We start from the raw sequence: 15,118 nt of genomic DNA, 5'->3' as shown, positions 1-15,118 counted from the left end.
TTTGGGGTATACAAATACAAAAAGAAATGAAATCTAATCCAAAACAGCCAAGCTGTAAAAAAAGTGTGCGGCCCTTAGAAAGGCTATGGTGAAAAAAGATGTGAAATCCAAGGTGGCGGCCAAGAAATGGCTGTGATGGTAGGTTAATGGTAAAAATTTTAATAATGACAATTTAGGTAAATTTTGTGAAGCGGCACAAAAATTCACCTGAATTGTCGTTATTAAAATTTTTACCATTAACCTACCATCACAGCCATTTCTTGGCCGCCACCTTGGATTTCACATCTTTTTTCACCATAGCCTTTCTGAGAGCCGCACACTTTTTTTACAGCTTGGCTGTTTTGGATTAGATATATATATATCTAAAGGCAGCATATAAAATATCTACAGGCACAAATATGCATTTTATGTTGAAATGTCTCCAAATTGCAGTATTTAAGCATCTATATTTCAAAATTTTCCTGGGGGGGCATGCCCCCAGACCCCCTAGTTCCAGCACGGAAGCATGCTGGGAGCACACCTCCACCCAAGAGATAGTTAGCCCTCCCCTTTTATAAATCCTAGATCCACCCTGCAAATGGTAAACAAAGTAGTCTACTAACTTGTTCATCAGGTACACCCGATTGAAGCAAAGCATCAATAAATGGAACAGTACTTTGATCATCTCCACTGCGTCTTCTATCAATGACATGTTGTAGTCTAACTCTCATTTGTTGACAGTTGTCTTTTAACTCTATTTCTCTTGTGCTACCTGGCTCCGGAGGTCCAACACGTAAACACTGTTCTATTTCATTCCACAGCTACAGTATAGTAATGTATATATATACAAAGCATAATTATGTATAATAATAATTTACCTTATAATATATTTGAGTCATATTATAAACCTCTTCATCATTATTGTAGACATTTCCATAACAAGTTCTGGTAATCCCTTTGATAGTCATACTTAGAAACTCATCTGATAAATCTACAGTGTCATTTTCACCGAGTTGTGACCAACTGTTAGCTGTTTCAGTGGCTATCTATCAGAGAAAACACCAGATAAGTTAATCTGATTCTTAAATTGTTATAATTTCAGTTTGATACTTCTATAAAAGAATACTACAGTATCACAGCAGGCCTTAAATTAACATGTGGTCAACAGACAAAATCCGCACAAATAGCACAATGTCTGCACATAATGAGTTTTGGGCAGACACATATGTCCTTGCAAAACCAATACCATATGGAGGGAAACTTTGGCACCATTAAAATTTGGCGAATGACCATAAATTCGCCAAATTTTCCCCATCCAAATATTTTGGTGGCGAAGAAAATAGCAAACCAAGCATCAAACTAATCAATTTTCTACTCGACCAAGGGATAGTAGGCCAGGCATGAAGCCAAGCCTGCCTCGACTACCTCACTAGGTAGCTATAGTTACTGTACACGTGGTATCCTTAAACTTCACCTCGAAACGGGCATGACAAGTAGCGAGTCCTACCATAATAAGTACAATATTCACTATTCCAGAGTAGATCTACTGTCTGTATGGTATTACCTTTTAGTTGGTAGCTGACTCCAGGCGCCAAACTGAGAGGCGTGGCACTCTGCAAGTTCTCGCTTCAGGACCAGGCACAGCGATTAGTAATCTAATTAATTAAATAGGGCGTGCGCTTTGCTAGCAATTCGCCTAATTTTATAGTGATATTTTGCATGATTCGCCAAATTTTCCCCCTCCAAAGTTTCCCTCCGTACGGTAGTGGTACCATAAAAGCGGGTAGGTATAAACAGTGGACCCGGGGACCAAGGACCCAAGGACCCATGAGGATCCAGCTTTTTTTGGAATTGTATACACTTCAATATATTCTATACTTGTACTAGGTACCTCTGCAAGTAGTCTTGCATGGACAAACTACTTTTTTCCCCATCACGGTGTCTCGTGATGTTTATACGAATTAGAAATCATAAGCACCTCTGAAAAAGTATATGAAGCTGACTGCATTTATAGGCCGCTTGCCTGCCGCACGATGAGCATACTAGTCTATTATGTGCCTAGCTACTAAAGTTTAAAAACATTGTGAAAATGCACCATGTTGTACGAAGTCCGGTTGCAGAGTTCCCAGACTGAAACTTGCCGGCTACGAGGCTTAGCTAGCAATTGTTATTTCCATGGAATAATTGTTTGCACAATGTTTCTAAACTTTAGTAGCTAGGCGACATAATAGACTAGTATGTTCATTGTGCAGCAGGCGAGTGGCCAATAAATGCTGTCAGTTTTAGACACTTTCAGGGGCGCTTATAATTAATTTCTAATTGGTATAAGACCGTGATGAGGAAAAGTGGATTGGCCATGCAAGACTACTTGCACAGGTACCTAGTACAAGTATAGAATATTGTGAAGCATATAAAATACCAAAAAAAGTTGGATCCTTGTGGGTCCCCTGGTTCCAGGTCCACTGTTTATACCTACCCCATAAAAGCTGATGTGTACATGTTTGTATAGTGCTAACAAATAACTGTCACTTAGTTGTTAGGAGATACTACATTTTCCCAACCCAAGGATTTACCAATGCCACCTCCCCTTTGTGTAGTGCTATCACCAGCAGCTGTAATGACCACAGCCTGGTGATATTTTGCAGCTATGTGGCTGTGTTTAAGGGGGCAAGCAACTATGTCCTATGGCTTCTGTGAATAAAATTATGTGTTTTATATGAAGCTGTAAAACCAACACAGATTTGTTCTCCACCTGGTGAATAACACATGTTTTAGTTGAGATACTGAACTTCTGTTTAGTGCAAATCTGAGTGAAATCCTCTGAAGTTATGGCGTGGTTACAAAACACTGTAATTTTAGCACTAAGATCGATTCTCCTCCTACAGCTAATTGTGAAACTCCCCAAAAATTCTTGTAGTGTCTTGTAATAACATTATCTTTAAAAGTATGGATACAGATTTTTAGGAATGACTACTATGGCTTCAAAAGAGGAGATTACTGTTTTTCATAGAAAATTTAGAGAGCTCAATAGCTCATTTGATAAAGTACCCCAAAAAATTACTACCATACTTTTGTCACAAACATACTTAGGTAGCAGATGACAAAGTTTATGAAGCATAGAACTAAAACTGTGAGACTAGATCCAAAATTTGTAGAATTCTCATTCTTTAGGTCTAAAATACTAAACTGAGCCTTAAAGTCAGTACTTCTAACTGGAGATGGGGATTTTTAATTACCACAAACACATCTGATGCAAAAGGGGATGGAAAGCAAACACAGATCACTGAAAACCAAGATTTTGCATATGATTCCATAGGAATTAGTAGTGTGCTCCCTAAAACTTTCAATGGAAACTCCCTATTCCAATTCCAGCAGTGTAAAGTGCTCTTCTAGCTCATGTCTGACAGACATGAGCTAGAAGAGCACTTTACATTGTCTGTATAATTTGACTCTGTCTGTACATTTGTAAATATGTAAGGACATTTGTGACTGAATTTTGTAAAATCACCCATATGGGCGTACATGAAATAATTAGAATTTTCGTGTTTGGTGGGATGCTAATAAGAGCAGGGCACAGTTTTGAAAATATTTCAAGAATTTTCTTGTAATTTAACATATTGGCAATGGATTAAAACCATCAACAAGTAGGTTTCCACTATAAAGTTTGTGATTTGATCATTAAATATTTTAGGTGTCAAATGCGCCCATATGGGTGATTTTCCAAAATTCGGTTACATTTGTCCTCAGCACCTTAAAAATTAAATTAAGGTCTGCACAGATACACCTGTTCATAGTAGTAATTCGAAATAACAATAAACATCAAGACACACGGTAGTGTGTCGTGCGGCCCAAGAAGCCGGCGCGCAACACCCGTGAGTATATTGACAGGAAGAAAGAAAATGCAATTTTCGCACCTCCGTAGCTCTGTGATGCCTTGATGAAACAAGACGATTTTTGCTGTAGACATTCCCTCCACCTTCAGCACTCCACATTCCAAATTTGAGCGAAATCGCTTCAAGCGTTCCCGAGATATGCGACTTCAAAAATTGGCTCAGTTTCTTCGTTTTTTTTTTCTTCTTATTTTTCTTCCTCTTTTCGCACACTTACAAAAACTGCTATAAAACGCGAACGCAATATCCGATTGCATTGAAATGTGGCACATTGAAGGGGGGTATAACGGCGCATCACTGTACCAACTTTGGCTGAAATACGATAAACAGCAAAAGAGTTATGAGCGATTATTCACGAAAAATAACACCAATATGTTGTCACGCCTACAGGGTAAACCGCATATGGGAAGAAGCTGAAAATCGGTGGGTGAATAGGTTAACTATTGAACCTCAAACCTTTTGTTGTTTGAAAGAAATCGAGCTAAAAACCAGGAAGATACCACGAAAAAACCAACAGTGTGTAACAATTACGCAATTGAGATTAGCTAATAAAAAACTACTACTTGCCACGCCTACCAGATAAACCGCTTGGGGTAATGCTTTGAAAATTGCTGTATAGATGGAGCAATCATCTTAGAAAGGCTCTTCAATGGCGTAGAAGAATCAGACTTAAAGCCACGAAGTTATAACACGAAATCCAACTTGGTGCAGCAAGTGCGAGATCAAGATACTCTAATAGAGCAGTCATCCTAATAGAGCAGTCACCCTGAAGAGAATTCAAGACATCAGCAAGAAACAAGTAACCTGTATAGAGATCAGCTACAAACAAGTTACCCTGTAGAGAGATCAGCTACAAACAATTCACCCCGTAGAGAGATCAGCTAAAAGAAGTTACCTTGTAGGGAGTTCATGCAACTATGGAAAGAGATAGTTCAGCTAGAAGAAATCACCTTGTAGAGTTCAGCTACAAAGAAACTACCATGTAGAGAGTTCAGTTACAAACAAACCGCCCTGTAGAGAGATCAATAGAAGAAATTACCTTGTAGATAGTTCAGCTACAAAGAAACCATCATGTAGAGAGTTCAGCTACAAACAAATCTCCCTTTAGAGAGATCAGCTAGAAGAAGTTTCCTTGTAGAGAGTTCAGCTACAAACAAATCACCCTCTAGAAAAATCAGCTAGAAGAAGTCACCTTGTAGAGACTTCAGTTACAAAGAAACCATCATGTAGAGAGTTCAGCTACACCTTGTAGAGACATCAGCTAAAAGAAGTTACCTTATAGAGAGATCAGCTACAGAGAAACCATCATGTAGAGAGTTCAGCTGCAATCAAATCACCTAGTAGAAAGATCAGCTAGAAGAAGTTACCTTGTAGAGAGTTCAGCTACAAAGAAACCATCATGTAGAGAGTTCAGCTGCAAACAAATCACCTGTAGAGAGTTCAGCTACAAACAAATCTCCCTGTAGAGAGATCAGCTAGAAGAAATTACCTTGTAGAGAGTTCAGTTACAAAGAAACCACCATGTAGAGAGTTCAGCTTCAAAGAAATCACCCTGTAGAAAATTCAGCCACAAACAAATTGCCCTGTAGAAAGACCAGATAGAATAAGTTACCTTGTAGAGCGTTCAGCTACAAAGAAACCATTCTGTAAAGAGCTCAGCTGCAAACAAATCTCCTACACAGAATTCAGCTACAAACAAATCACCCTGTAGAGAGATCATCTAGAAGAAGTTACCTTGTAGATAGTTCAGCTACAAACAAATCACCCTATAGAGAGATCAGCTAGAAAAAGTTACCTTGTAGATTATTCAGCTACAAACAATTCACCCTGTAGAGAGAGCAGCAAGAAGAAGTCACCTTGTAGAGTGTTCAGTTACAAAGAAACCACCATGGAGAGTTCTGTAATAAATATATGTATTATATATATATAATTTGTACATTTACTGATAAAATCAGAAATATTTAAAGTACATCTGCTTCATCTTTTCTTCTTCCTGTGGTAAAGAAAAAAAGACAGGTTAAAAAAGTCCCAAAGCCACTATGGCCGGCTTTGAGGTATAGAAATACAAAAAGAAATGAAATCTAATCCAAAACAGCCAAGCTGTAAAAAAACAGTGCAGCCCTCAAAAAGGCTATGGTGAAAAAAGATGTGAAATCCAAGGTGGCGGCCAAGAAATGGCTGTGATGGTAGAGTAATGGTAAAAATTTTAATAACGGCAATTTAGGTGAATTTTTTGCCAAGACCAAGCGGCACAAAAATTCACCTGAATTGTCGTTATTAAAATTTTTACCATTAATCTACCATCACAGCCATTTCTTGGTCGCCACCTTGGATTTCACATCTTTTTTCACCATAGCCTTTTTGAGGGACGCACTGTTTTTTTTACAGCTTGGCTGTTTTGGATTAGATTTAATATTATCATCACAACTATTTGAGTCTTAAGACAACTAAGAATATACTTGAATAAAAGGAATATTGTGCACTTACTTTTACAAATATCGGTATATAACTTTCCAGAGCAGGTCCTTTAAATGCTTCATACAGCCATCTCCTTCTATCCTCCCAGTCTTGTCCATTGGCAAACTGTATGCTCTGTGATGTTATGATTGGCTCCAGTAGAGTAAACAGTTGTTCTAGACCATGTATATTATAACAAATTATCCACATAGTGACATTAAAATACCACATAAAGAAGTTTGCGGACATTTCTATAATTTATTTGTGGCAAAATTGCCAGCTGGTAGCTACAAGCATGCAATACATTTGCTATTAAAAACTATAAAAATGACATTATTCCTTGTGTACCACCTACTCTGTAGTTTTCCAGGTGTGATATGTGTAGAGCAACTCTCTACAGCTACAATGATGCTGGAAGACGTACAGTTCAATGCACCAAAAATAGCCTAAACCAACCTGCTGTAGCAAATTTTCCTATACATTTTGCATTGACAATTTTAAGACCATGTTACAAATGGCATAATGACTCACAGCATGTGATAAATACCACAGATTTCGGACCAGTGAATGGAAGAGCGATTCAATGAGCTATAGCTGAAGGAAAGTAGAAGCATGTCATTTAAAGGTTGAAAATCACTTTCTGGTTGCATTGAGAATCAAATGGCAGACATTGGAAGGGGAAATGCTCCATTCCGACATCTTGACACCCATTAATCCCCACCACGATAGTGTTTCAAATAAAACAAAAATGATTTAAATTAGCTGCACAGGTTAGTTTATAAATTGCCTATTGTCAGCAATGATTAATGTCCATTTTTTAGCAAACTTGGAGGTTTGGTTTCTCTGGCCAAAAATATCACCCAAACTGAAATCAGTTTTGCAATACCATTCTGGTGCCTTGGCAGTATTGGCATGCAGGGTTGGAGCCCACATTCTAGCTGGTCCGGCATTGGCCAGACCACTTTTCAGCTACTTGAATTTGTAAAAAGATAGAGATACTCTAATAGAGCAGTCATCATAATAAATATTATACTCTAATAGAACAGTCATCACAATACTCTAATAGAGCATTTGGTATAGAATATAGCCACTACTCTACTTAGTCTAAGTCATTACATCTATTTTAATTGACTATCCTCAAATCACTCTAAAGTATCTGCATGGCACTCCATTGGGCTAATTGATCACGCATGTCATGCATGCATTCCAATGGTTTCTGTATCTCAAAGAACTAAGCTTTCACTGAAGCGAAATTAGATATGAAACTAAAACTGTAGTACAAAATTACCAGGATATATCCTTGATGTTAACAAAAAGGAGAAAGACGATTTGCAAGTAAAATAGCTTCCAGGTGCCATTTCAGAGCATCTATTTTCAAAAATTTTCCTGGGGGAACATGCCCCCAAACCCCCTAGCTTGGCATGCTGTGTGTGCTTAGCACATGCAGTTGAGTATCACATGAAAGCAGATAATCTAAAATCACATCAGATCAATAAAAAGTAGTGTGCATAACTATGACCTCCATTGCAGTCCATGGATGGCTGGACCACTCAAAATCTCTGGGCTCCGGCTCTGATTGGTTAGGTATAACCAAGCCCAAAAGTGTCTTCAGTATACCCTAAATGCTTCCAATATAGCTATACATTGCTTTAAAAATTTTTCTTCAATGGATGTTTCTACTGACTGCCTGCCTGCCTGCCTGCCTGCCCGCCTGCCTGCCTGGCTGCCTGGCTGCCTTCAGACAAGTGTAACTTGACAACAGCTAAGCTATGGGCTTGATGTTTTCACTGTTTGACATCACTTCATCTTGAGATGTGCCTTTTGGCATACCACAGTATGTACAATGCATGCATCATCTTGCCCTACAGTAACGGCCACTTTCACTTTCGAGTCAGTAATTGATAGTTGGGACATGAAAATTGTCTGTATTTTTCGTGGTGACTGGATTGATTGCAGAGTGAATCATCTGCATTTTTCATAGTGACTGGATTGATTGCAGAGGTACTTATCCTACAAGCAATTATAAGGAAAAATTAAGAATTTTAAGTTCGATTAGGGATCACAGAAAAAAAGGGATCACTCTACAAACTTTTTTAAGCTGACTGCCATACAAATAGCAACTGCCTTTAAAGTAATAGACATTTATAGTTAGAAATATGGATATATAGATACAGCTACTTTGGCACCATTGCAAAAATTGTACAGAAAAATTAAATTTTGTAGAGTTTTGTATTATAGCTTGCATTCAACTATCAATTGCAGCTAGAGGTACTGCTATAATTGTACGTGATACTCATAGCATTTGTTGAACAAAGTATGCTTTACTGTAGGGTAAATACGTCAACAAAACTATGCTAGCATTCACATTATGCAACCCAAACAGCAGCACTTACAAAATCTCTACTCTACATTTTTCTGTTAATGTATTGGTTTTCATGCAGAGTGGCTTGGGTGCTCTAAAATTTAACTTTATCCATGTTTTTAACATCTATACCATTTTCACAAATATTTTATAACTATACAGTTTCAGAGGAGCTACACTGGCCAGCCCCCTGCTATACATCCCACACACTTAGCATCTTCAAATATTTACGTCACTTTTTCCAGGTCTGTGCTTCATACAGAAATTGTAAGATTACACATGCAGCTACTTTACAGGGAATTGCTCTAAGAAGTCACACGTTTTACATGATGTAATCCTCCACATAATAAACTGAGAAATTGGAAATCAGTTGCAAAAATTTCTAGATTTGCCAATGAATAGTACAAAAAATAATTGAAGGTGAAGCTGGCTGGTTGGCAGCTTTGTCAGAAACAACTTTAAAGTTATGAAGGAAGTAACAATGCCATCTACTGAGTTAGGAAGTTAAGTTTTCGAATACTTCATTTAATGGCTTTAAACAGCACCAAGATGCCACAGTATTGTTTGTCAAGGGGATGGAAAAATGGTGTTACAACAGTTTCATGAGATATCAGTCAAAATTTTGCTAGTGGAGGAAAGGATCAACAAATTTAGAAGATTGATGTAATAGCTAACGGACCAATGCCAATTTTATTACACCAGAAGCAATGCAAACATTTGAGATAGCAGTAAGCATTATTTGACAGCATGCAGCAGTCATGGCTTGTGCTGAGCAGCAGTGCATAATACAGAGTATACTCTTATCTGATGGTTTTCCTAAGGAAGAACTTTTTCATGAGGAATAAAATTTACTGAGTTTATGCAATAGTATAATCATATAATTATGCATATAACCTGTCTGGTAAGGTATGCATGCAGGTACTATTACAATATTCAGTATGTCTCACTTGGTCTGTTAGTCAGCTTGATAACATCTTTTAGCATTTCAGGACTGCAGATACTCACTATACGTTTTTGACCCCACCAAAATACAGAAATAGGTTGTTGACCATTCTGATGTAAGTACAGTAGATACTCATGCAGACTCCCATGTTTCATTATTTCATCCAGGTCTCCTTTACTGCACATAAACAGTTAAAGCAGTACACCCATGTTTATACATATACTTATATACAAGCGTAAGGAAAAATTAGACATTTTACATTTGAGTGGGGATGACTGAATTGAGGATTAAATGTCCACTAGTACATCTGCAGGTATAGATGACCTCCCTAATCGTTTATTTCTATGAACCTACTCAAATATTAAATTTATATTTTTCCTTTGTTTACTTTTTTGGAATATCAAGACACACGGTATGTCGTGCAGCCAAGAAAACCGGTGACCACACCGTGAGTATATTGACAGGAAGAAAGAAAACAGCTTTTTCACGCATACATAGCTCCATGGCCCCTTCTCCAAAGCACACCATTTTTGTATTATAGCTGTCCCCCAGGTAGGGTACACCGCACAGCAAATTTGATTAAATTCGTAACAGCCATTTGCGAGATACAGGCGTTCAAATTTTCATTTTAATTTCTTTGTTTTTTTTCTTATCACTACTGGACATATGTATTGCCTCTGAATACTCCATTTTATAGAATTACAGCAATGATTATCATTAAGATACTGATTCATCAATAAATGTGACCAGATTTTACAAAACCGATCCAAATCGCACATCAGGCAAAATCAAACTAACACCTCCAGTAGATAGCTACACTATTGTACTAGTAGTTCTGACACTCAGTACCACTCAAACTACTCGAGGCTGGTTTCAAAAGACGTCTTTTCTGGGTGGTGTGTAGAGCTTGAGTAGCAGTTTTAGGCCTTGTGAAGGACCTGGCTTGGCAAGAACCAGTGGTTTACTGGTGGACAGCCTGATGATGTTGGCCAGACGTTTTCTGTGGATTTTGCTACATATCAGCCACTAAGGAGCCAGCACAGCCCTGTAATCTCGTCTCTTGACTCCAATCGTGGTCTGCCTCCATTTTGAGGTTTAACCCTTGCCCACCCCACCACCCCCCACCCTTCACCTCTTTGTGACACTCGTGATACTGTTCTATACCATATGCGTATTTTGTACCATACACGTACGGTACAACCATATGCGTATGGTATGGAAAATCGTACCATCTGAGTATAGCTAACCTGCTTTGCGTATAATATCAAGCAAAAGGTTTTTGCACTGCCGTACCTATTGACTATGCCGGATGGCACTCTGCTTTCATTTTTTTTTTGGGGAAGAGGGAGGTATAGAGCAATCATATTTTGATCTGATTAGCTATTCTATTCTCTAGAGCTGAGATGTATTTTGCTTTACTGTAATTAAGATTATAATTTGCTTTACTGCATGATGCAAACCTACACTGTTAAAACTGAGGTAGTCATAGCACACTTAACCAGCAGCACACCCTTGGGGTGCAGGCACACTTTCAGGATATAGTGTGTGAAGCACACAAGACAAGCAGTGTGACCGTATATTGGTGTACATGACACTAAGATTTGTAAATGAAAAACTACCATATAGCTCCAAATTTTCGTGGTCTTAAAATTTTCGTGAGTGATGGAATAATTTGACAACTATAATAAAATTTCGTGATAAAATTTTCGTGAATGTAGCAACATTTCGTGAATGAATAATTCTACTCAAAGGTTGCTGGTAAGATTCTGTGAGGGAGTTATCAGCAATTGCGCTATGAATATGATTTAAGTAACCATTATACAGACAGCTGGCTGCTATGCCATAGCTACATGCGTGTAGGTCACGAACCACCACGGGACCCACATAATCAAACTTTTTCCACTGGGAAGCTATTAGCTAACGGAAATAAAACAAATGTGTCATAACCGGTGATCACGACACCAGAATCCATTTCAGTGCCATTTTCAATAAGTGTGTGAGATACTGAACATATCAATCAGTGCTATAGCTATACGAGGATGGATGATGCTAGCCTTGTAGTGGTAACATACAAGTATAATTCGAAAATTCGAGGTTACCATGTATATCAAGAAGTATGGACACCTTTTCTTGGTGAAACTCTGCCATGCTCGCCAGAAGATGGAAACCCACACGACCCATTCTGTGTGAAAGTAACCAAAAGAGATGTTGGAACTGTTGGACATCTGCCAATAACAATAAGCTCTTCATGCTCAGTGTTTTTGCAGATGGGAGGAGCAATCTCTTGTAGAGTTACTGGGAGCAGATGTTATTCTCGAGATTTAAACCAAGGCGGGTTGGAGATACCGTGTGTATTGGTGTTTCAGGGTAGCAACTGTCTTGTCTCTAAAGCAAAGAAAATGTTGCAGCTATGTGAGCAAAAACCAAATAATATAAAAGCTACTACTGCACAAGACACACCAATGGAAGCCTTAAAAGATGGGGAAGATCTCCCAGGAGATCCAGCCAAAAAAATTAAAGTTGAAGAGGAGGAAAGTACATCAAGATGTGACCATAATAATGAAGATGTTTGGCTGTATCACAAAATCCGACTTTTAAATAGAAATGCCATGTCCAATGGACGACAGTTAAACGACAAGCACATAAATTTTGCTCAGATTATTTTGAAGGAGAAATTTCCAGACATCACAGGCTTACAGTTAACATTGCTACAAACTAAATTCAAACTTGACATTCGTATGCCATTGGTTCAAATTCTGCATGTCCATGGTAATCACTGGATAACAATTTCCAATCTACAGTGTGAGGCTGGGAAGATTTTAATTTATGATTCCATATTCAACACAGTTGATTCTCAAGTAAGGCAGCTGGTTGAAAATATTTGTGGTTCAGAAATCAATACCAGCATCCATGGTAAAATGCTGGGACCACAGATTGTGGTGTCTTTGCTATTGCTACTGCTACCTCACTTCTACATGGAATGAATCCTAGTGAATATACACAATCACTGATACGATCACATTTAATCCAGTGTTTTGAAAATCTTGATTTAACACCATTTCCTTAAGTTAAATATAGCTACATGTACTACAAATAATATTAATTATTATACTATCACTGTTGTAACCATACACTTATGTACTGTTTTAATAAATACAAAGCTACTTGTTAAGAATGTCTAAAATTCCAACATGCCTAAAGCCATTGACAATAATCTCAGGTCTAGACTTGAGGTAATCGTACAACTCAATCATCCATCTTGCTCCTACAGGTTTCACAATGCTTAACTTGAGATCCACAGGTTGTAGTCATCTGCTCAAAGGTCCACTTCCAAGCTGTTCAGGTTTTTTTGGCAGCATACCATTCATTAAACTTTGCACGAAGGAAATCCTTAGCTGGTTTATTAACGCTGACATCTAGAGGCTGCAACGTATCCGTACAGTTGGGTGGCACAATTACATAAAAAATTTTATTGGCTTTTAGTAATGACAGCACCCTATCGGTAACTTGACCACTGAATTCATCGAAGATAACCAATGAAGGGTAGGTTGGTGGGAGTTTCAAAGTTGTCTTCTTTTCTTGTAAATAAGGAAAAATGATTTTGCTGATATATTCCACCATTGTATCCTCGTTGCACCAGTGGTTGTGTGTTGCTGTGATGTGCCATTTTGGTGGAAATGAGACAGAAGGAAGGCATTTCGTTGTTGTTCCTTTGTAAACAAGTTGAACAGGAAGAAAATCTCCTGTTAAACTCCCAGCAAAAACTGCAGTTATCTGCCTCTTATTGTTAATGCCAGCAATCTCTACCCTTTTTGCTCCCTCCTTCTCCATCGTCCATTCTGACACTGAGATGTATTTAATCCCTGTCTGGTCCCAGTTTATTATTAAATCATAAGGTATCTCTGCCATTTCCACAACTGCCTTGATGTCAAGCAGGAACTGGTATCTTACTTCTTCAAAATTCTTCACAATCAACTTGGACTTTGTTATTGCCTTTCGCTTAACAAAGTTCATTTTCCCCAAGAAATACTTTGCCCAACTTTTCTTCAGGCGATGTGACCACCATTGCATTCTAATGACATCGGCTCTTGATGCTGCACTATTCCAGTCCCTGCAGCTATTACAATGGAGGTGTTGACAACCCCTCCAGCTTCTCTTATGGTTCGGATATATAAACGTAAATCCTTGCTTAGCTTGTCACTTAACATTGCTGGCCTACCCCTCTTCTTTTTTTCAAGTTCGTCAATGGAAATTATCTCGTTAGTTTCTTTTCTGTGCGATTCAGTAGTTCTGATGATCTCCTTTTCCAGTCATTTATTGTACTCCACTTCAACTCTGGATGCTTTGTGGCAAAATGCTTGATAGCTGTCGCCGTGCCGTGTTGGACGGCATAATTACCAATGGCAGCTCTCTCTTTGTCAGTATAAAAGGCATAACTTCCTCGCTTTCCATTGCCTGATGGATGGCAGTGAGAATCATCACTAACAAACTTTTGCACCGCATTATTTGCTGCCTGAATTGTAGACGATGGCACAAGCTTCGACAATGGTCCATCCGGACTGGGCAGGACTGTGGCCGCAGCATTGGAAGACGAGGTGACAGATGAATTTGAAGACTTTGGCTTAAAATACTTGTAAAGAGACATCACTTCTGTTTGAATACTGACTTTCTAATAGATATTGTAAAAATTAAAATTTCGTGAATAATATTTTCATGATCACATGCAAATTCATGAAAATCACGAAAATTTGAGGCTACAAAAATTTGGAGCTATACGGTATTTTCTGTTATTGTAGACAATTCTAGTGTTAAAAATTAGGTGTTCTTTGGCATCTTTTATCATTTAGAGGTAGTAAGATGTATAGAAAAGCATCAATTTTATTGAATTTATGTGCTATAAATAAACTCATTTTGTGCTAAGCCATTACACAGACACACTACAATAAAATGTGTATTTGTGCATATGTGGTATGCTCTAAATGTGTTGTACATAGCATGCACTCCTGTGGTGTATGTGATGTGTAGGAGATGATTGTCCACATTTGTCCATTAGCCAGCAAATGTGAACCATCATCTCTTACACATCACATACTCCACCGAAGTATGTGATGTGTGTGTGTGTGATATGCACAAAAGCACATTATTATTGTTGTGATGGTTCAAGTCGGTGAACAAAGCCGGTATGTTTGTATCAATAAAGTAACCAATTTGCATTAGCCAAGAGTAAATTTACTCTCGATTAACATTAACTCATAAAATTTCCATTGGATTAATCCAGTCAACAGTAGAGAGATCAGTGTTTATTCTAGAATTTCTTCTTTGGGGGGAATCAGGAATTTGGGGGGTGACCAGGTGAAAGTCTGTTATATAGCTGCCCAAGTTCACAACTACATAGCTATATAAAACAGTTGGGTGAAGCCAGATCCTATGGTTGGTAGAGCTTGATGCATGAATGTAGTAGTGATCACATAGTGCTATGACAACCAT

The 15,118-nt window shown here is 38.2% G+C and overlaps 1 protein-coding gene across 3 annotated transcripts in view; it reads right to left on the bottom strand.

Annotated features, from left to right (window-relative positions):
• Positions 1-15,118, bottom strand: part of LOC136263296 (cytochrome P450 20A1-like) — a 62,371-nt gene that overhangs the window by 15,337 nt on the left and 31,916 nt on the right. For 2 of the 3 annotated variants that reach the window (XM_066057808.1, XM_066057809.1), the window contains 4 exons: positions 9,636-9,808; positions 6,357-6,502; positions 858-1,025; positions 603-800 (listed from right to left, as the gene is read on the bottom strand). In XM_066057808.1, the coding sequence (XP_065913880.1) occupies positions 603-800; positions 858-1,025; positions 6,357-6,502; positions 9,636-9,808 (685 nt within the window). The remainder of the gene's footprint in view (positions 1-602; positions 801-857; positions 1,026-6,356; positions 6,503-9,635; positions 9,809-15,118) is intronic. The other variant, XM_066057810.1, reaches the window with a different exon arrangement.

Source organism: Dysidea avara, chromosome 8 (assembly GCF_963678975.1).
Source record: "Dysidea avara chromosome 8, odDysAvar1.4, whole genome shotgun sequence".
NCBI classification, from domain to species: domain Eukaryota; kingdom Metazoa; phylum Porifera; class Demospongiae; order Dictyoceratida; family Dysideidae; genus Dysidea; species Dysidea avara.
The sequence above is the reverse complement of the archived record's forward strand: the minus strand, read 5'-3'. Positions and strand labels throughout refer to the sequence as shown.